General features: G+C 41.1%; 1 protein-coding gene across 6 annotated transcripts in view; it reads left to right on the forward strand.

Annotated features, from left to right (window-relative positions):
• Window positions 1–19445, forward strand: part of LOC125883369 (RNA-binding protein with multiple splicing-like) — a 52120-nt gene extending 32675 nt beyond the window's left edge. Inside the window, exons 6-8 of one of the 6 annotated variants that reach the window (XR_007448486.1) lie at window positions 6917–6980; window positions 16485–16604; window positions 17192–17333. Coding sequence is in view for 4 of the 6 variants with exons in the window: in XM_049567584.1 (XP_049423541.1) it covers window positions 6917–6986; window positions 17192–17378 (257 nt within the window). In the remaining 2 variants the exon portion in view is untranslated. Of the gene's footprint in view, window positions 1–2845; window positions 2974–6916; window positions 6987–16484; window positions 16606–17191 lie in introns of those variants that run through there. The other 5 variants (XR_007448485.1, XM_049567587.1, XM_049567585.1 and 2 more) reach the window with 5 other exon arrangements.
• The last annotated feature ends 1175 nt before the right edge of the window (window positions 19446–20620 follow it).

The raw sequence follows: 20620 nt of genomic DNA on the forward strand, positions 1-20620 counted from the left end.
CTTTGTAGAAAGATTCTTCGCCATGATAGGTTAACTTGACTGGAGTTCTCCCCTTAAACGACACATGCCCTCTGTTAGATTAATGATTCATAAACAGTTCATGCTCTATGTTACCCATTGCTCTGATTATTTGGACTCAAGGCCTTTGGGTATTAGGCATGTATGAAATCTGCTAATGCAGCTCTGTACTCTCTTTTTCCATTAAGTTAAATATTTTTCTCAGGCGTTAAGGATTCTGCAAGAATCAGCCATTGATAGTTGAACATAGGCCAGCTGTGGTTGTACATTCCTCCTAAATGACCAAACCACTCTTATCTTGGATCTTTTTTTCGCCAGAGAAAGGGTGTGTACTCAGGGTGGAAAATGGAAGGAAACGATTAATGAAACCATGACGTAATCACCAGGAGAGAAATTGCTGTCATTTCCTGATAAGAGATGTTTAAATCAGCCAGTTTTTCTGATCATGCCATGATTAACACTCCCTGACAGCACAAGGAAAAATCCTCCTTAAGACTGAACGGCTATGTGATTGTTCTCTATTGAGCTACTGTTTGTTGTGATTGAGCATTTTAAATGTACACCTACTCTGTACCACTCTGCACTGTCACCTATCTCTTCACTCAGCACTACGCTCTGTTTTTTCCATAGTCACTTTATATTCGACCCAGTGAGTAAATCATCATATCTGGGATGGTTTCCTCTCATTTTTTCCTGAATTAAGTCAGCTTTACTGATTTTAGGGGAGTATAATTGACTGCCTGGTAATCCCAGCTCCTTAGTGAGTGTTACTACGCCTGTTAAGCTTTCCATTCTCACACGGGACATATGCAGTTTACAATAATAACAGGGACAGATTAACCACTGGAAACTGTTTTTGAAGCAATGTGTCCTTGATTTCAGACAGACATACACAAATGTAGGCTTTTTATTTTTAATCTTTTACTTTTTCAAATGACAACTGGAAAAAGCTAATAGTATTGAGCCAAATATTCAGATTAAACAAGTATCCAGTACAGATAACGTATATGAGTACTACATGAGTAAAATGTGTCAATGTCTGTACTCCTGATGAAGGGCAAGCCTCACATGGGTACCTGCTTTCAATCTCTTTTGATCAAAAATGACCTGAATCTCAATTCTGAGACTGATGAATATATATAGTTTAATAATAAATATAGCATCTCCTGATCTACCCAAATCAATTTCAGGCTTAAAATAACTTCTGATAAGGTCCCACCCACTTTAAATTTAAACCCCACCCTCGTAGCTAACTAGCCAATCAAGCTAACAGTAGTTGTTTGAAAATGCCATCTCTGGCTGACTTAAAGAATGGGGTAAAAGGACTTGATGCTACATACTATCTTCCTACAAGACACTGGGCTCAGTAAATGCTGAGGTTGTATTTACATGTCTCAAGCAAAATAGTCAGCATCCTCATCATTTCATACGCCAATTAGACATCAGTGTAGAAGGCTAAATTAAAAGAGTACTTTACCCACAAAATGACCATTTTTATATAGATTACTCATGCAGTTAAGGTAAATATGTCAAGAAAACTTGATTTTTCTCGCATGCTTCCACGGTGAACGGAGAATCCAAAAAACGCAAACCTTCTTAATGAACCCAAGTCACTGGGGCTCATGTTTATCAAAGAAAAAGTATGTCAAAACATCCATTTTCAAATACTCACACAGCTCGTGCAGTATAATTCAAGTCTCATTTATCAAGCATTTGAGACTGTTTGTACTGATGTGTTTTAAATCGTAATGTTTTAGCAAAAATGCATGTATTTGGGAAGTACTGCATGTGACTGGATATGTGAGATTTGGATTATACTGCACCAGTTTTGTGAGAGTTTGTAAACTGATGTTTTGGTATAGTTTTGTTGTCGTTAAATGAGGTTACTGTTTACTTCAATTCATGGGGAATGGTTTTTTTTTTTTTTTGGATTCTCCATTCACTGTGGAGGCATGCAAGAAAAACAAGTTTTCTTAACAGATTCAAGATACAATCAGTGTGTAATTGATATACAAGTAGTCATTTTGCAGGTGAAATATTCCTTTAGGAATGGTGGTGTTCTTGTATTGCAGCATAGAGCTAGACCGTCACAATATTTTAAGTATGATAGGAAAACCAGGTTATTTAGTTCTACCATAAAGCTGTTTAGCTGCTGAGATTACAGACTTTTTCATATTTCAAACTGTATGTTTTCACTGAAAGTGACAAGAGAAAATGCTTTTAGAATGAGGAATAACCGATATGTTTGGACGTTTGACAAACAGAAGGTTGTCTCTGGTGTCATTGGCTGGGGTTGCTGGAGTGTAGTCTTACACATATCCAGTAAAAAGCAGTACAGAGCTGCCAGGAATGCCTAAACTCTAAAAGCATGGTTATTAGTGCAGGTCATTAGCTAGCAGATTGACATGCAAACAACTGTACCTTGATTTGAGCAGATAAAAAATTTCACCTTTGTGTTTTTGGTTTTGGAAATGTTAAAAAAGAAAACACACCATCCTCCAAACCCGATAACAATCTGCCAAGTTTTATCGCTCTTACTACAGCCCAATGCACTCTGCTTTGGCATGTTGAGAAATCAAAGGCTTGACAGGCCTGTCATGCCTAGTTAAGGTTGCTAAGCAACGATTGGACAATCCCTGTTTGAGGGTTTAGCAAACGGTCAGTTGGTTTAAACAAATAAAACGAGAGGAAGCTACTTCAGATAGTTCACCTTTAGTGCACCTCCACGACCACCCACACCACCGCCACCTCCACCCTGTCTCTGTAGCCACCCACCCATCCACTGGCCACTCTCCTCACTCCACTCCTCCTCTTCTTCTTTCCACAGATGAGCTCACAGTGCCTGCTCTATATCCCAGCAGCCCAGATGTGTGGGCGTCATACCCGCTGTACCCGGCGGAGCTGTCGCCGGCCCTCCCACCCGCTTTCACCTACCCCTCCTCGCTCCACGCTCAGGTAACCTGCAAACCCACCCCTCCTCCCCCCACCATTACCACCACCACCACCACCACCTCGACCACTGCCCTTCACCTTTTCCCGAGCCCACTGCACAAACAGCTGCTGCCGTCAGCCCTGAAATCACTCTCTGCTCCATGCCACAGATGCACCTCAGAGCTCACACCGCCCGGTCTCTGTCATTTGTAGATTTACAGATTTACTGATCAGCTCTTATCCCTAATCAAAGGGGTCCTCCTATTTTTCTTACAGTTAGGCAATTTCATACTTGCAGTTTGAAGTTCTGTTGAATCCTCAGCTCATTTCAGTGATGTCTATGGTATCAAGTAGCAGCTCAAATAAATCTCTTTTCCAAAATATTATCTTATTATCTTATTATCACATTATAGCTTAAACCTGCCGTTTCTGAAATACGGATAGTTGTGTTCATCTGCTCCATAAAAGCAGGAAATGGATCAGGAATTTAATATGTCAGATTTGTTTATCAATAGTGAAATAATTGACTGTATGAATATTTTATTCGCAGTCCATCTTTGCAGATGTGTAATGCTGTTATACACTTCTCTTGAGAGGAACTGCTACCTGATCCCACAGACTTCCAGGAATCGAACTAAACTAAATTAATCTTGCTGTTCACCAAGGAAGGCATCCATGGGTTTTACTGACTTTTAAAGGAAGACTCCACCCACAAAATGATGATTTGTACACCAGTTAGTCACCCTGTTTTATGTTGAATTTGTGAAGAAAACTTTGTCTTCCTGGCATATATCCACTGTGAACAAAGAATCCAAAAACAGAGAAAAATCTAATTGGAGTAAATGGGGTCCATGTTAAACAACAGCAAAAAAAATATAAAAACATCTGTTTACAAACTCTCATTTATCAAGTCATAAGGTCTGTATTCCCCAAACACATGCATATTCACTCAAACTTTACTATCTAAAATACATGCTTGGACAAGCGAGTGAGTTTGAATTCTGCTCATGCATTCGGTTAAGCAGAATTCAAATGTCAATGTTTTGATGTCATTTTTATTTTTAGTCCAATTCAGGAAGAATTTTCTCAGTATTTCGTTCACTGTGAAGGCATGCGAGCAGATTTCTTCACAAATTCAGCGTAACACGTGCTGAGTAATTGATGAGTCACCATTTTGTGGCTAAAGTCTACCTTAAAGTGAAGTGCTCTTAAAAGGAAATACAAAATGTCCCCTGAGAATGAGCTGTTCCTTTAATTCAGAATGGCACATGCTCAGACAGTAGAAGTTGAATGACCAGTTTATGCTGATAGCAACCAGTCACTAGCTTTCCGACCCTCTCTCATACCATGTCACTTTATTTATCTCAATTAGTAGCACTATCCGCACAACTGAAAGCTTCAGCGGCTTGAAAGGTTTGCATCATCATTTGACCATCACCTACTTCATTACTGAAATCCCCCTTTTTCAACCAACCATGATCCAGTTTATTGAGGCCTTCTAATCTGCCCAGCTCCACTGCGAGTTCACATCAGAGTTCATTATTGATCTCGTGAAATTCTTCTCATGGAGCCTGTTCGGTGCGGATCTCAGTATAAGACGTACTGGTTCTGATTTTTGTGGATGTTTTTTGAAGCTTGCAATGATTTCTCAGTACTTTGCTATATTTTAAGCTCAAATTGTTACAGTTTCTGGGTTATTAATGACTTTTATCTCAGCTAGAGAATCCATAGACTATATTACCATATATAATGCAGATGCTAAGGTTATTTCAGTGTAAAGGCCCCTAGCGAAGACACTAAAGCTGAAGCTGAGATGATGTCAGAATTTGAGATGAGCGCAAGATGAATCTGCCGAGCTGGCATTTTTACATGTGCGTCGGGTATGTGAGCACACGCTGACACACACAAAGAGAATCTGGCTTTGTGATTTCAGTAGGGGGTTGTGCGTAATGTTAGCATCTCACAGCCTCTTCTGACCTTGAGTAGATGCTGATGTGAGACATAAAAATATGTATATTACCACATCTTACGGCACACACGCACATGAGGCTAAATGATCAAATCTAATTTATGTTAACATGAGCTCAGCTTTCTGGCTCCCTGGTTAATCAGCTGCTGTCATCTCTTCTAGTGAGAGTACAGTCATGTTATTGGATTGCTAGTTAATTTTAGCAGCTGGACAGTTAGCAAAGCAATAAATCTCATAAAAACAATACGCCCCTCTGTTGTAAATGTCTTGTGCAAAGACAAGCCAGTGGCGAAAATCTACTGAATGAGAAAGAATAACTAAAATCTTTTTGAGTTAAAGGGATATTATTGGCAAATATGCTAATTTGTTCTCTTGCCTGGAGTTGGATGAGAACATTCAAAGAACTCTCATGTCTGTGTAGTAAATATGCAGCCACAGCTAGCAGCCGTTAGCTTATCTTAGCATAAAGACTGAAAAGAGAGCAAACAGTTAGCCCTCCTTGAGGTTGACACAGCAGAAGCTCCTGGAAATGTTATACTACATAACCACCCTGTGAAAACCACAATTGTTGTCATACTTTTGAGTAAACAAATGAAATACAATGTATAATATTAATTAGTGATATTCAGAGCCTTGGACAGATCCAGACATCTTTGAATTTTTGCTGTTTGCCTGGCATCATCAAGGAAGATTGTTTCCAGTCTTTTGCTAAGCTAAGCTAACCGCCACTGGCTATACACAGAATCATTGTGAAGTCATGCTAACAAGAACAACAGTCACTTCCAGGTAGACAACTGTTAATTGATTTGAATAACGGAGATATGTGAAACTTGTTTATTTCTGTTGTCGTTTTCAGCCTTAACTGTAACATTTAAAGAGTTAGTCTTGAGACGAAAATGCTTATTAATTACTTATTAGTTGCTAGTCACATTTTAGTCTGTGTTTTAGTCAGACACACACAGCTGATTATTTTCATATTTTCATCATAATTTGCAACAATGGCTGACGCTGCTCTGGTGTGAGTGTTTTTGCTGGCTAGAAAAACATTGTGGCACAGACTATTTACTGGAGTTTGCTAGTGGCATTTGAAGATAATTACAAGAAGATAATTCAATGTCCAATAGTCCACCATTTACATTTTTGACAAGTCTTGTCTTGCCAACAAAAATGAAGCATAGATTATTATGGTCATGGAAAAAAGGTTGATGAAAAATTTTTGTCATAGTTTTCGTTAACAAAATTAACATTGGTTTCTGCTGTACTTATTTTAGGTACTCCTAGCATTTTTGATAAAATAAATCTACCGACACAGAAGCTAAGCAAAGTCCTTCTGTGGACGGGGCTGCAGCAAAACATATTTTAGCCACCAAAGAAATCAATATTAATTTAAATATACAGCATATTTGGAATATTTTCTTTGCTTTACCTCACACATTAAGTGATGGAGGCAGCTGCAGACAGTCATCTCCCTCGTACTGCACATTAAAATTTCTGTTTTCGTCAATGGAGCCTAGTGGCTTTGAGATGTTGCCTTTAGTGAGGCTTCAGGGCTGTCTGATGGCAAGGTTAAGTTGTGAAAATATTCTAAATAGTGTACACTCATATGGATGTTGATTTTTGTGGGTGTAAGGCCATTTTTTGTGTGGCAAAAATTTAATTAATTGAGGCAGCGTTGTTTCATTTTAAATAGCTGACATGACACAGGTTTTCTACCTGCAAGTTATTGCAAGCAAGCATTGTGATTTGGTCTATATATTTGCTATGCAGATGTAACTCTCAGCAAAAACAAAAAAGCATATTTCTCAAAATCTGAAATTATTCCTTTAAATGTCTTTATTCCTTGAAATAGTGAGATTTAAAAAACAAACCTTTAGTACAGCAAAAGTGCTCTGTAAATTGTGTATTACATTAAAGTTTGTATAAATATAATTTGTGATATAATTTTTATGTGTGTATGTGTGCTCGTGTGTTAATGTATCTGTGATTACATGTGTTTAGATTCGCTGGCTCCCACCTGCAGATGGAACTCCTCAGGGATGGAAGTCCAGGCAGTTCTGCTGAAGTATGTGTGAGTAACAACACACACATATACACACACACATATACACACACAGCCCTACAGTGACCAAGAAGTGTACGTTGTGCCGTGCCGTAAAGAAAGCTTCAGTAAATGTTATGACACTTTGTTTAAACAGGCGCAGAGATATTCCTAAACATATGTCGGGAATATCACAGGGTGTTACTCCATGAGTGCCCTCTTTGTGCCCTCAAACCTCACATAGAAAAAACCTCCATTGAGCTCACTGTCGAACTAACCAGCTAATTAGTCACGTTTCTGCTAGTTGACATCAAATGCCGACGCAAAACAGGAAACAAATTAGCCTTTTAGAAGTAAATGTGGGAGTGTTAAGCGGAGTGGGTCACTGAAACCAGAGCCACTCCTCGCACATCGTCATGAGACATGAAAGATGGGATTTAAAGGGGAACTCCATTATTTTCCCCCACTCCGGTCACAAGGTAGAGAGGGTCGACTCTTCCTATTGATGTGATGCTTGATCTCAGGCATCAAAGGCAGCGAGTCAAACAGAATATACAACGAGCTCAGATGCCGATGTTTTAATAAAACAGACAGGGTAGAGCTCAGCAAATATGATTAAAATGCTAATATCAGCTGCTTTGATAGGTAATGTTATTATAACCAGCGGTGAAAGTCACTCAGTACACCCCCTCAAGCACTGTGCTTGAGCACAGCTCTCAGATACTTGTACTTTACTTGAGTATTTCTTTGCTGAACGTCACTACAACTTACATTTCAGACGTACTATTTATGTCACTACATTTATTTCACAGCTATAGGCCGTTTCACTGGATTTACATTACTAGGCAACAGATTGGATCTGTGTTTACTGGCTGTCAGCTGATGTCATTCACTGCAAAACAATCCAGCAGGAAATAAAAGGGACCCATTCAAAATGTTTATGTTGCCAAGTTTGAAACTGTCGTTACATTCTAGTGCTGAATCTTCTATGTCTACATACACATTGTCCACGTGTTGTGTGAACACAGACACAGAGCAGGAAAAGCATTCTTTTGGAGTTATGCTTCAGACGACCTGACTATTGCGAACATTCACTGTCCGTTTAGCTCTGTTGTAACTCTTTGTTTAAAAGATGTTTTAGTTTTTCAGCATTTCTGCTTATCGCGGATAGTAATAGCTTGGAAAGAGACAAGAAATGCAGGGGAGAGGGGTTGATATGTAGCAAAGAGCCCAGACAGCTGCGGTAACGACTCAGCCTAGACATATGATGCACATGCCCAATCAGGTGAACTACTTTGGCACCTCAAGTCTCAGCTAACTTGAATGAAATATCCTGTAGAGTTGGGCTGATGGATAATGCCATATTCCATTGGCGATGGCTGACAGTCATTGACCACTGAGCCCAACATTGTGACTTAAAGGTAACGATTTTAATTTATCAACGGTGCTCCAGTTGTTTTTGCGAGTGCAATTGAAGGTGGACACCAGGGTACAAATATTAAGCATTTTAGAGCTGACGAATATGTATTTTAAGGAGTGTCACACATTTACTTATTGCCAGATGGATGAAGAGGTACCCCTTTTTTTAGCACCATCACTGCTCAATATCAGCTCACATCTGCTGGGCTGACAGCTTTTTTTTTTTTCAGTTCACAGGTATATTTCGCAGTAACATCGATAACGATATGATCGTTTCACTTTCACTGTGGACATAGTCCTATGGCAATTTGGTAGACATCACCTGGCCCTAATATCCTGTCTTTAGCTGCTAATAGTTAGCAAGTTGCTGCCTTTGACTAGCTACCTACTCCGTACGACTTCAAAAAGAACTGGGGGAAAAATGTTGGAGAAAATGGTGTGTTTATTTAGCAAATGAGACAGATTCCACATGATTATTGTACGTACCATATATGACACCTTACTTTAAATTATTAGGATTTGTCATGTCTTTGTAAACATCCCATAACCTTATACTTGTCTTTTTTTTCCCCCTGTGTACTGCTTATCTTTTTTCTTTTCCTTGCTTTTGTTCCTGTACTTAGTGAACATAAAAAATGTTTACAAACAAAAAGTATAAAAAAATAAATACAATAAATGTGGTGAGTGTACACAAAAATAGTACATTTTTAGCAAGAAGAGGCGGAAATTCTCTGTAGAGCTCATTCGGGTAATAATTCTCTGTGGGTTCATCACCACAAGCGACCCGTCATGTTACATGGAATTTTTATCCATCATTAAAGTAAAAATATTGATTACTGCAGCTTTAAGTGGAGGATCTGAACACTCTTCTCTCCACTGATGATTAAATGATGATGATTCTCTACGATTTCAGAAAAAAAAATCCACTTTTCACACTATTTTTATTCATTAAGATTATGCATGCTGAGTAGTTTTTGTGGAGGATCAGAGGGAACTTATTGGTTCCATTTATTGCACTTGTATGTGAGGAAAAGTTTATTATTGTGTGCAGTGCTCGCACATCGCCATAAAAACACACTGAATATTGTCCTATAATAGTGTTGGTACTGTACTGCAGATATTAGGGCGTGTTTGTCATTTTGTCAAATGCTGGCAGGATGAAATACATTTTTTAATTTAAAAACGTTTTTTGGCATTTCCGCATTATGACAAAGCACACAGTGGAGAATTATAAAGACAGAAGGAGACGGAGGATGTGATGCTCCAAAAGGTCGTAAATGTGGAATATACACCGTGAACTGCTGAGGTACCTGGGTACTGCCGGAAGGGCCTTTTTTATGAATCTTTATTAAAAAAATGATGAGCATGGGGCTTTGTTTAAAATAAATTGCAGATGAATTAATTTCAGTGGAGCCGCAGACAGTGCGCAGAGCAGTTGGATTCTAATAAGTGCTTTGATAAGTACATGAGTCAACTGTAACCACGCATGAGCTACACAGCACATGTGCCTCGCTGTGCTGCTTGCAGAATAACAAAACCACAAAGCACAACAAACCCCCCGCCAGTGTGTGTATCCGTGTTGGCTGACTGTGTCTGTGTGTGTTTGCACTCGGCGCCAGTCGCACTGTCACCAGTAACCTCCCGACAATGTCTCAGGACAGGAAGAAACATGTTCTCCCGACCCCTTAGGGAGTGAGTGAGGAGTGGGTGGGTAGCGTGGAGGCTAACATTCATCAAGCTGTTGATTGGTGCTAGTCCCGTGCTGTCCCCTTGTAACCCTGCATCATAGCTGACTTATCTGTTTCCAAAGACGGAGACATGCTGCATGAGGAAAAAAGCTCTTAGAGTAATTTGATGTTTTGGGGATTTCGTCTGTGTTAGGGGGGTAAAGGAGGAAGGGAGTGGAGGAGGGAGGGGCTTCTGAGGAAATAATTACTCCTCTATCAAACCAGGAGGAAGTCATTTGGCCGGTCAGGCTGCCCCAGTGGATATTAGCCCCTCAGTGAAACAACAACATCCCCACATCCGGCTCTCAGTGGAGGGTGAAGTGAAGCTGAGACATCCAGTCAGAATATTGTGATAATTACAGGCCACTGCAGCAGATATACACATATGCAGCACACTCAAATTATGTAGTGTGCAGCGTACATGCCCAAACACAGGGCCCACAGCACGCACACAAACACAAAGATTCAGGTCATCCAAATGTCAAAAAACAGATTTTCTCACTTCTGCTAGTATCTTTTCACGCTGATAGATTTAGCCGTCCAGGTTTTGATTTATCTGTCACTGACGTCTCTGCTACCATCCCAACACCACTGAGGTGAAAGGAATTTTGTTGCTGGTTGTCATAGCATTGAGAAATGACACATTAATAAGTCAGCAGTTTCAAGTTACTCTGGAAAACCACAGACCATGCTGTGAAGAGTTTTCTATGAAACAAGTCCTTTGGCAAGATTGTCCACGGTGATGTCAGAATTATCCAGAATAATGTGGACACTTTTTCTCAAAAGAGGTGACGCTGTTGAATGTTTTAGATGTTATTTTTAAAGAGGACCTATTCTGCTCATTTTTAGGTTCATATTTTGTATTTTGGGCTTCTGCTTTAATTTAATAACACTTTATTTTTCTCATGCTGTCTGTGCTGGACCACCTGTGTTGGTGACTGTCCCCTCCCGAAAAACTTGTCCGCTCCGACTGGTCAGTGTTACAAGGTCTCACGAATCTCAGCATCTCTGCACAGTTTTTGCTCACAGGGATTACTATTACATACAGTTACCTCATTATTTTAAACTTTGGCTCATGTAATATGAACATCAGACATTTTAACTATTAATTCCTTTCAGCTTTATTGTATTGTGGTGGAGGCAGAAATCTCAAAGACAGATAAATAGATAAAAAGATATTGGAGACAAATTTATGCAAAATTATCTACCCACTGGCCACTTGTATCCGCGATCTCATTCTTTCGGTCACTTCCCAGAGCTCATGACCATAGGTGGGGGTTGGGACGTAGGCGGACCAGTAAATTGAAATCGTAATTTCCCGCATCACTGCAGAAGCCACACCAAACCGTCGATCCATCTCACGCTCCATTCTACCTTCCCTCGTGAACAAGACCCTGAGATGCTTGAACTCCCTCGCTTGAGGAAGTAACTCTCCACCAACCCTGAGCGGGCAGTTCACCACTTTCTGGCAGAGAACCATGGTCTCAGCTTTGGAGATTTATCAGATAATGCCAGGGGTCGCGTTAACCAGATATTCTCGGTCATTGACCGGATTTTTACAACAATGACCGGAAAATCTGAAGGCCGTCAGTCAGTTTGACCAGTTGCAATTACCGCCCCTGCCCACTTGGCGGCGGAGTGCACAGTCAGTGGTTTAAGTGGCTGCCGTTTTCACACTGTCTGCAGAAAAAAAGTCATTCATCTGCTTCATGTAGAGTTGTTGACATAACGCCCTGGACACACCGGACGCGGAACCGAAGCGCAGCGCCCAGCAGCGGAGGCAGTTTTCAGTCAGCGCCCATGTTAACCTATCTGACTGTCCACACAGGCTGCTGAGCAGAGCGGAGCGCCCACGGAGGCAGCGCTTCAGTTCGGCGTCTGGTCTATTTTTCACGCGAGCCGCGAGCGTTTCTGTCAAGCTGGATAGAGCGGATCGTACCAAACAGGAAGTCGGACACAGAAAAGACGGGCGAATCCGGCCAATTTTCAGAATAAAATAACAACAGCACGCACTGAGGAACGTGAGGAAAATACCATGTTTATAATTTAAAATAACACAACAGTGCATAACCAAACACATATTTCAATGCCATAATCACTTCATTACAATTTTAATTTTGTGTCACTGAGCCTACAGACATAACTACATAACGCCCTGGACACACCGGACGCGTTAGTGCCGTCCGGTGTGTCCAGGGCAAAGCCTGATGGCACGGGTGTGTGCATGTCTGTTCATCTTTTCGTTCATGTCCTTATTAATGCACACTTTATAACTTGCTTGTTGGATTTATTAAAAACGAACAAATGAAAGCTAAATGTCTTTGAATATCTTTATTATCATTTAAAAACGAAAATTAAAATGACCGGTAAAAATAGATTATGACCGGATTTTTTGACCCTGACGGTCAAAATGAAAAAAGTCTAGCGCAACGTCTGGATAACGCATGCCTAAAAAGGACTTCTAGTATGATTCACTTTATCTTTATGGTAACCATAATTACCTCAGCCAAGGAGGTTTTGTTTTCAGGTTTGATTACGAGAAAACTACTGGCCCAGATTTCATGAAACTTGGTGGAAGAGTTGAGTGCGGATCAAACAAACCCTAAATCTTGGAGCAGATTAGAATCAAGGGGTGGATACACAAATTGTTTCTCACTTTCATTAAAATTGCATGATAGGGCATTTGGCCTTGGCAAAGGTCTGCTCTCTCTGAGTGCCCTTGTAGTTAAAGAAGAAAATGCTGGTCATTTTCTAGAGTCAGCAGTCAGTGTTGAGTTAGCCTTGCTGCTCTGTTTGTCCCTGACATTTTGCAGCTTTGCAAACAAACAGCTTGTGTTTTTTGGCCCTTCATGTCCGTTCAGCAGAGACAAGTTGGGAACACAGTTACTTGATGTCTTGATGTGGGCTGTGACGAGGGTGTTACTTATTTGTGCAATGCAATCCGTTCAGCACAGCGCTTGTGAAACACTTTGAGAACAATTTTAGCTGCAAGACAAGAAGAATAAACTTGAGCTGAGGTTACAGAGAGAAGCTGTCTGTGTTGCACTACTATTGTCCAATCTGTCTGCTGTTGATGGCTCGTGTGCATTGAATAAGAGGCAGGGCTGGTGAACTGTTACTCATGCTCAAGGCGTCTGGTGACAGCGAACCTTCACAATGGGAATTCAAAGAAGCTTACGGCTCCGCAGTCCTGAGAGACTTGTGGTCGGTCAGTGGTTGTCTCGGCATCTGACGGACAGGGACTTCTCACAGAGTATGTGGCTCGCCTTAGGAAGTCTAACTGTGGGAGACTTGAACGTGTGTGTGTGAACAGCTGAAAGTGAGGAAGTGCTCAGGGGTCTTTAGTCACCGCGGGTAATGAGTTGTCCAAATCGCCTGGCAACCTGCCTGTCGGAGGAAGTGCCATGTTGAAAAGTTTACTTACAGCAGTGCCACTTCATGCAAGTTGAAACAGGTAGCTACCCACTGTTGACTCTTTAAAAACACATTACGTTGTAAGTTATTGTTATTGTAATACCCCTGGAGGCTTAGGCTGGTCATTCATCTGAATGTTTGTGAAGCAGAATTATATTTGACATTCATGCTCCGGCACAGAGCGAGATCCAAAGACAACCTAATAGTGGACATTAATGCCTAGTGAACTGGAGGGAAAGGTAATCCGGATTTTCCATCTGACAAGACATGGTGGGGGAGTGTAGTGTGTGTGTGTCATGCATGCTTGTGTGTGAACCTGAGAGCGACTAATGTGTGTGTGAGTATGTGTGTGTGTAGTCTGGCTTCCTGCCCTGAGGAGCTTTTTGGCCAATAGCCCGACAAAACCAGTGGTTCCTGTGCAACATTGGACTAACTCCCACTGGAGAGCTGAGGGCCAGCTGGGGCCCCTTCTAATAAGGAAGTGGGACTTTATTCCTTCACCCCCTACTGACACACACACACACACACACACATATATATATACAGTATAGCTACACCGTGGCCTTGTCCCTGCACCAGGTCTGAGGAGCTAGATACATGTCAGCAGCTGCATTCATCACCACCCAGCTCCAGCAGCTATAGCTGGTATGTGAGAAACACAGCCAGGGCCTAAAGGCTTTTCTCTGGATTAAAGGGGCTTCAGACGGGGCTTTTTTCATGGCCGTGCTGCACAGGTAGAAATCTTTAAGAACCATATGAATGTTTGTGCAAGTTTTAGCTCGTGAATTAGAAGTTTATATTTTCCCTGACTATATTTGAATTTGGGCAATGGATTTTTTCAATGCTTTTTTCTTGACTGCTCAGTCACACCAAACCAACATCAAAGAACTAGTAGTGATGAAGACCAACTCTTGCATTACCTCACGTTGGCTGTTTCTTGGCTAAAAAGTTGCACTTGAACACACCGCAAAAACTAAAATTCAACTTTCTAAATCACAGCAGTGTTTGCAGCAGGGTAAGATGTACTTTGAGCGATTTGTCGTAAATTTGTTGAACTGCATTGTGATCCTTCAACATATATTATAGACCGTGTAGAGCTAAAGCAAAGCAAAGTCAAGTGTTGGGTATAAATTTGAACAAGCCATCCCTTCATTTGCAGCACGAGATCAGTTATCACTGATAACACACACAGGAATATTTGCTGCATGAAGCCAAGCTGAATAAAAGGAAACAGTGCACACATTCATGAGAAACCCAGTCGCCTCCCACATTCTCAAACACTACTTGTTTACCTATCTCACATTATGTGCCTGGGCCAAGTTATTGGATGTAACACATTAAGCCCGCAAATCACTAAACCTTTCCCTAATCCGCACAGACATGTTCAATGATCAACCCAATCTTTAACCTTGGCGTCTCAGCCAGAACAAATAGGGTGGTCTGGAAGTATGCGTCGCATCAGCTTAGCCGAGCGGCTGTATAACGCATCGATTCCCTCACCCTTGATTGAACGCGCAACAGGGCATTAGCTAGGCCAGCCGTGCCCCCTTCCTCAAACGCACTGTTCTCTGAGCGGGGAACACTTCCCAACCCATCTCCCTTCTTTGCCTGCAACAGTCTGCCTCTCTTTCTTTCTTTCTCTTAAGGTCATGTTATGTTTTCTAATTGTTTATTGTTCCAAAGAGCCCCCCCTCCTCTGCCTCCCCCCCTGAACCCGAGTTACCACGGTCTCTTAGAGACGTCTATTTTTGGTGATACATCTGGGGGTGGTTGAGGGGTCGGAGGGCTGACCTTTCTCTTCAGTGTGTTGGCGGGGCGGGTAGTGGAGCTGCGGTGGGGAGGGATCATGGGAGATATGGTTGTTAGGCACAAGTTCAACATAAGTATTTAAGGCTGTTGTCAGCTGACATCCTGTTGGTCACAGCTGGACTTTGAGCTTGAAAGATTTTGCAAAACATAGCAAAACTGCCTCTTTAATGGAGCAGTCAGCTGATTTTACATGTAGTAATCAGTTTACTGGTTAAGTGTGTTCTGAGTAAACACTTGTACAGTGTCTTCTGTGACTCTGGAGGAGTTGTGTTGAGGCTGAGAAAATTACTTTAGAGACATCGCTTGAGTAATCTCAGCATGGGCTTGGAGACTAACCACTTTCAAGGAAGCCTGCAGTACAAACCGAGGGTAGGGCTGCACGATTATGGCCAGAATGATAATCATGATTTTTGAGTCAATATTGAGATCATGATTATTTATTGGTTTTAGGGACAAAATATTGTCATTGAACTTTCTCATTTGCATAAACAGAGCCATGCTTTCACTTCTATGTGTGCTGCATCCCTGTTATTTAACAAGTCTGTGCATCAAAAAAAAGACTTAAAACGAGGTCCTTCTTCGTCTGAATTCAGTGTCCTTCCAGGGTGCACAGGTAGCAGCCTGACTGACTATGAGTTTAGGAAGTGCGAAGAGTTTTCTATGAGCAGAGAACCCATTTGATCATGTTCATGTAATTTTGGGTAGCCAAAATCATGGTCATGATTAATACTCAGTTAACAGTGCAGTCCTACCTGGGGGTGAAGTGTAAAAGGTGTGGGCATTAACCAGACAGAGAGCATCTAATGACAGCTTGAGTTGCATTATGGGAAGTGTAAGATCCTTTCCTCTCTGAGCCCACTATCTAATAGGAAGTGTGGTGCTAAATTAGCGGAGTATTCCTTTATAGCTATACTCAGCTCAGCTCTGTACACAGCTGTACTTTGCCATGACAGTGATAAGGAGCTTCATATCATAAGGTCCTGTCTTGTTTGAGTGCAGCTCTTGAATTTGACTCATTTGGCAAAAGTGGCAGTGACTATTTAACCCTTTAAAATAACACCACACAACTCTCAACAATCGCTGAGTCTATAGTGGGTGGATACAGCCTCACCAGAAACCCTCCTGCAGCCTGTTCACTCTGCCGCCGCTGTGTCCTCAGGTTCCTGATGTGTGATGGTGGCCGTGGCCGGCTGTGACGGGCGTTGCTGATTGCCTCTCGTGTCCAATTAGAAACCAGGAGGACTGACCTGACTCCGGCTCACGGAGCAGCGTACCGTCGGTGAGTTTTACGGCTCGGCCTTCACAACCATTGATCCCAACAGGCGAGGACAAAAGGTGTAAATCTCACCTCGCCTCTCCCTCCCTGCACTGTGTCTGATTTGAAAGTGTAGATTTGTGGAAGAAGCTGTGAAAGCCTAGTTTTTTTTTATATTTTTGTGGGGGAGATGGCATTGCACTGCCAAAGATATCTGCAGGAATGAACACAGCAGCACCAAGCCATATTGACAGCATGTCAACTTTCATCTGTGTACATTTCAGGTTTTGCTCAACACAAAGTGTTTTGAAAACAAACCCAGGATCGCAGCGTTAGATATTTGTGGGATGAATGTGTGTGTGGTCTTGGCGTCACAAAGGCAAGTGTGATAAATTGAGGGGAAAACAAGAAACACGTTTTTGTGCGTATGTAAGTGTGTGTGCCCATAATAAAGTACCGTCTGTGTGTGTGATTTTTACAGCTGTGCGAATGTGTTTGTGTCATGCAACAGTTCCACACGATCCCCCTGTGTTTTCATTAGTGTACAAGGTTCGTGTGCGGCAACCATGGCAACCTCACCCCCTTTTCTTGTCTCTGTCTGTCTCTCTTAGGCAACAGCAGCCTCATGGGCCTCAGGACATACTAGACCCCAGCCTCCATCACACATCGACTCCCTGCCCCTCCCTCCCACAAACTCCTTCCAACTCTTTTTTATACTGTTACATACTCGAGATTTACCGGCAGCGCTTTGGCTACACCTCCTCTGACACCTCCGTGAAAGGTACCAGGCATGCATGACAAAGGCGCACACACCCTTTGTTTACCAGTTGACTGCATCGCCTGTCTGACGTTAGCTCTTGCTGTGCATTCTGTATATGCAAGTGTAAAAAGACAGCCCGCCAAAGGAGTGCAAAACACGTTTTATGCAGCCACTTTGCAAGGCCAGACTTCTGAACGTGTGGCTAAAGCGCTGCCCGGTAACGTTATTATATGACTATAATTATTACTATTCTGTATATCATTCATATTAATGTTATTATGATTATTAAATACATGTTGAAGCATGACTTTGCAAAAAAAAAGAAGAAAAAAAACGATGCTGTACATTTTTAGATATTTTAAAGAAATACAAAAAAGTATTTTTGTAATCAAGACAATGTTTGAAATGTTTGATTGGTTCATGTTGTGCTAAAGTGTGTGAGGAACTTTCATACTTTTATTTTTATTTTTATTTTTAGCCCTTCCTGTTTGTGCCATTATAAAATGGTAAGTCGCCCCTGCTATACCAAAGCAGTCCTGTGGGTTTGCTCTTGTCTTTTCTACATACTGTGTGGATTTAGGTTTGCTCATGTGTGTCGTCTTTATGAAACGAACATATTAGTCCTTTGTCCATCATGACTCTGAGTGAGAAAAACACACCTGATCCAGCTCCTAATTTTGCAGTTAGAGGTAATCAGATGTGTTGAAAGAGGCGTTGACAGGAAGATGCCGTCGACCGGTGAAGATAGAGTGACCCTAAAGACAAAACACAGCAAACTGAGCCCTGCTATAATAAGTAACGTGCTCCTTCATCGTGTAGCAGGAGGACAGCAGCACAGTATAGAGAAACAAAAGACCAAAGCATTTTATTTTTTACACTGGAGAGCTATCTAGGCTAGTGGAATTATTCCGTTTTTGACTGCTTTGTAGTCCTCAGTCTGATTTCTTATGAAGTATGACATTATTTTTGCTGCATGTCTCTTTTGGTGTCACTCCAAAGAGCCACTCCGCGTCTGAAAGGATGTTCACTTTAAGCAATTTGTCCCTTTTGTCTATTTTTAGGGAGCCAACGTGATTCAACCTGCTTTTGTAAATTTTGAATTTACATAGTGATGATTGGAGTGTTTAAAAAAAAATCTTTTGTAATCTTTGTGTATTCTGGGCCTGCAATAACGTCTTTGCTGTTTGACATATCATCGAGTGATCATATTTCTGTGACATCTTGACGCCAAAATCCTCATTCATGTTGCATTCGTACAAAAACAAACAACGGTTCTTGTCCTCTGCTGACGGGGCCGAGTCACACTTCAGTGATGAGACGATCAGAAAAGAAAAACAATCTTCCCTGTAATGTTTAGCCCAGGTGTGTACAATCATATCGGAGTGGTTGAGTCGTATAGTCAGTGTTTGTAATGAATAATAATAATAATATGCACATATTGCCGACTGATTTTCTGGAGCAGTTTTTGCTTTTACAGACATTTTTTAAGCCAAGTGTGGCACCAAATTTATTAGAACAAGTATTTATAAGGTGTGCGTGTGCGTGTGTGTTTTTATGGGTATTATGTTTTTAAAGTTCATAGAAGATGCCCATCATATAATTCATTGTAAGTATTATTGTAAGTTTAATTGTATATTCATTTGGTAATTTTCTAGAGCTTCTTTTTTTGTGTTTGTATCTGATATATGAATACTGTTTTACCTACATAATTCACTGTGAAATCCAGAGAAAAACTTTGAACGAATGGATCTTTGTGTGTGTTGCCAGCAGTGCGGTACAGAAGTTTCTGGAAATGAATATGATGATCCCCTCCCCCTCTCTTTGTCAGTGAGAACTATTCCTTTCTCGTTTCAGTATACCATGTGCGTACCTGTGTGTTCTGTGCATGTTCACGGCATGTGTGTGTTCTTCTTTTCTTTTTCTTAATGCATACAGTACTGTTGATATTTATGTACCTTAGCCGCTGTAAGGAGAAACTGTATTTCAGTGAATTGCAGAGGTTTGTTTGTTTGTTTGAAACCAAAAAAAAAGGTGATCAAAATGAGTTTTTATGAAAATGTTAAATGAAGACATTTCAGGCCGTCCGCCATTAAAGATTGACGTCATCCCTGCTGTCATTTTTTCTTATCTTTCTCAGTGTTTTTGTGATAGAGCCTTGAGAGGCGTGCTGTAAGTTCATGTATTTAAAAAAATATAGAAAAGTGCACTCAGCAGGCAAAATGCTCCACACTCCCAGTGTGCTTTGATGATGTGTGGAACAAAACTGGGTCACAGGTGGGCCGTGGAGAGCTGCGGCCGGTGACATTGTCCCTCCCAGCTCCCTTATGGTCAAGTTAGCAGCGAAGATCACTAATAATGGGGATTTATTCATCTTGTGGTGGATCTTAATATATCAGGTATAGAATTAAGGTGCATATGATATAGTTTAATATGAGACTAAACTTTTCTATGCAGTTCTTGAGCCAGCTGGTATGGCTTGTTTTAGCCGAGCTGATTACCAGAAAACTTGTGGCCCCAACTGATCAAGAGGAGCGAGCAGTCAGTGAAAAACAAACAGGTTTTTCAACAGTTGTGAATCACCACAACCACAAGAGATCCTTGAATATAACAGACATAAATGTGCAAACAAAATATTAGGTTGATTGGTCCAGTAGTTCAGCAAGGTTAGCTCCAAACAGACAGATACTCACACACACACATGACCAAAGCATGATCCCCTCCAGGTTTACACTTTTTAGAGATGTCAAACACATTTGTAATATGGAGCCCCAAAACTGACAAACAGTTCTGAAAAATGATCAGATAACATTAAAATAAAAAATGGAATTACATGATCATATCATCAGATCTGTTACTTGTAACAGATTCTTTATATGGTCATCTGCTCCAGGCACACTACTCAGTGTTTACATCACATACGCTGCTGCATGTAGCTACATGCTGACATCAGGGAAACACGTAATCTTGGATGCACACATTAGCAATTTTTAGGGCTTCCCCCTAATAGTTGACCAAACATTCATCGACCAGAAAGGTCATCATTGGTCGCTTAGTTGCAGGAAGAAGGGAAAAAAAAGTGAAACTCTATTAGGAGCTGCACCTTGTCAAAATAAATCAAAACCTATATGACTGGACCATGTGGGAATTTAATTTGAAAGGACAGAGACAGGAAGAGGCCACGCTCAGCAGTCAGACAGGAGTCATGTTACAAACCAATCACAGCCGACAGATATCTTTCCCTTCTTCTGTAAATATTCAGTCTGATAAACATGACAAAGTT

This window comes from Epinephelus fuscoguttatus, linkage group LG23 (genome assembly GCF_011397635.1).
Source record: "Epinephelus fuscoguttatus linkage group LG23, E.fuscoguttatus.final_Chr_v1".
NCBI lineage: Eukaryota > Metazoa > Chordata > Actinopteri > Perciformes > Serranidae > Epinephelus > Epinephelus fuscoguttatus.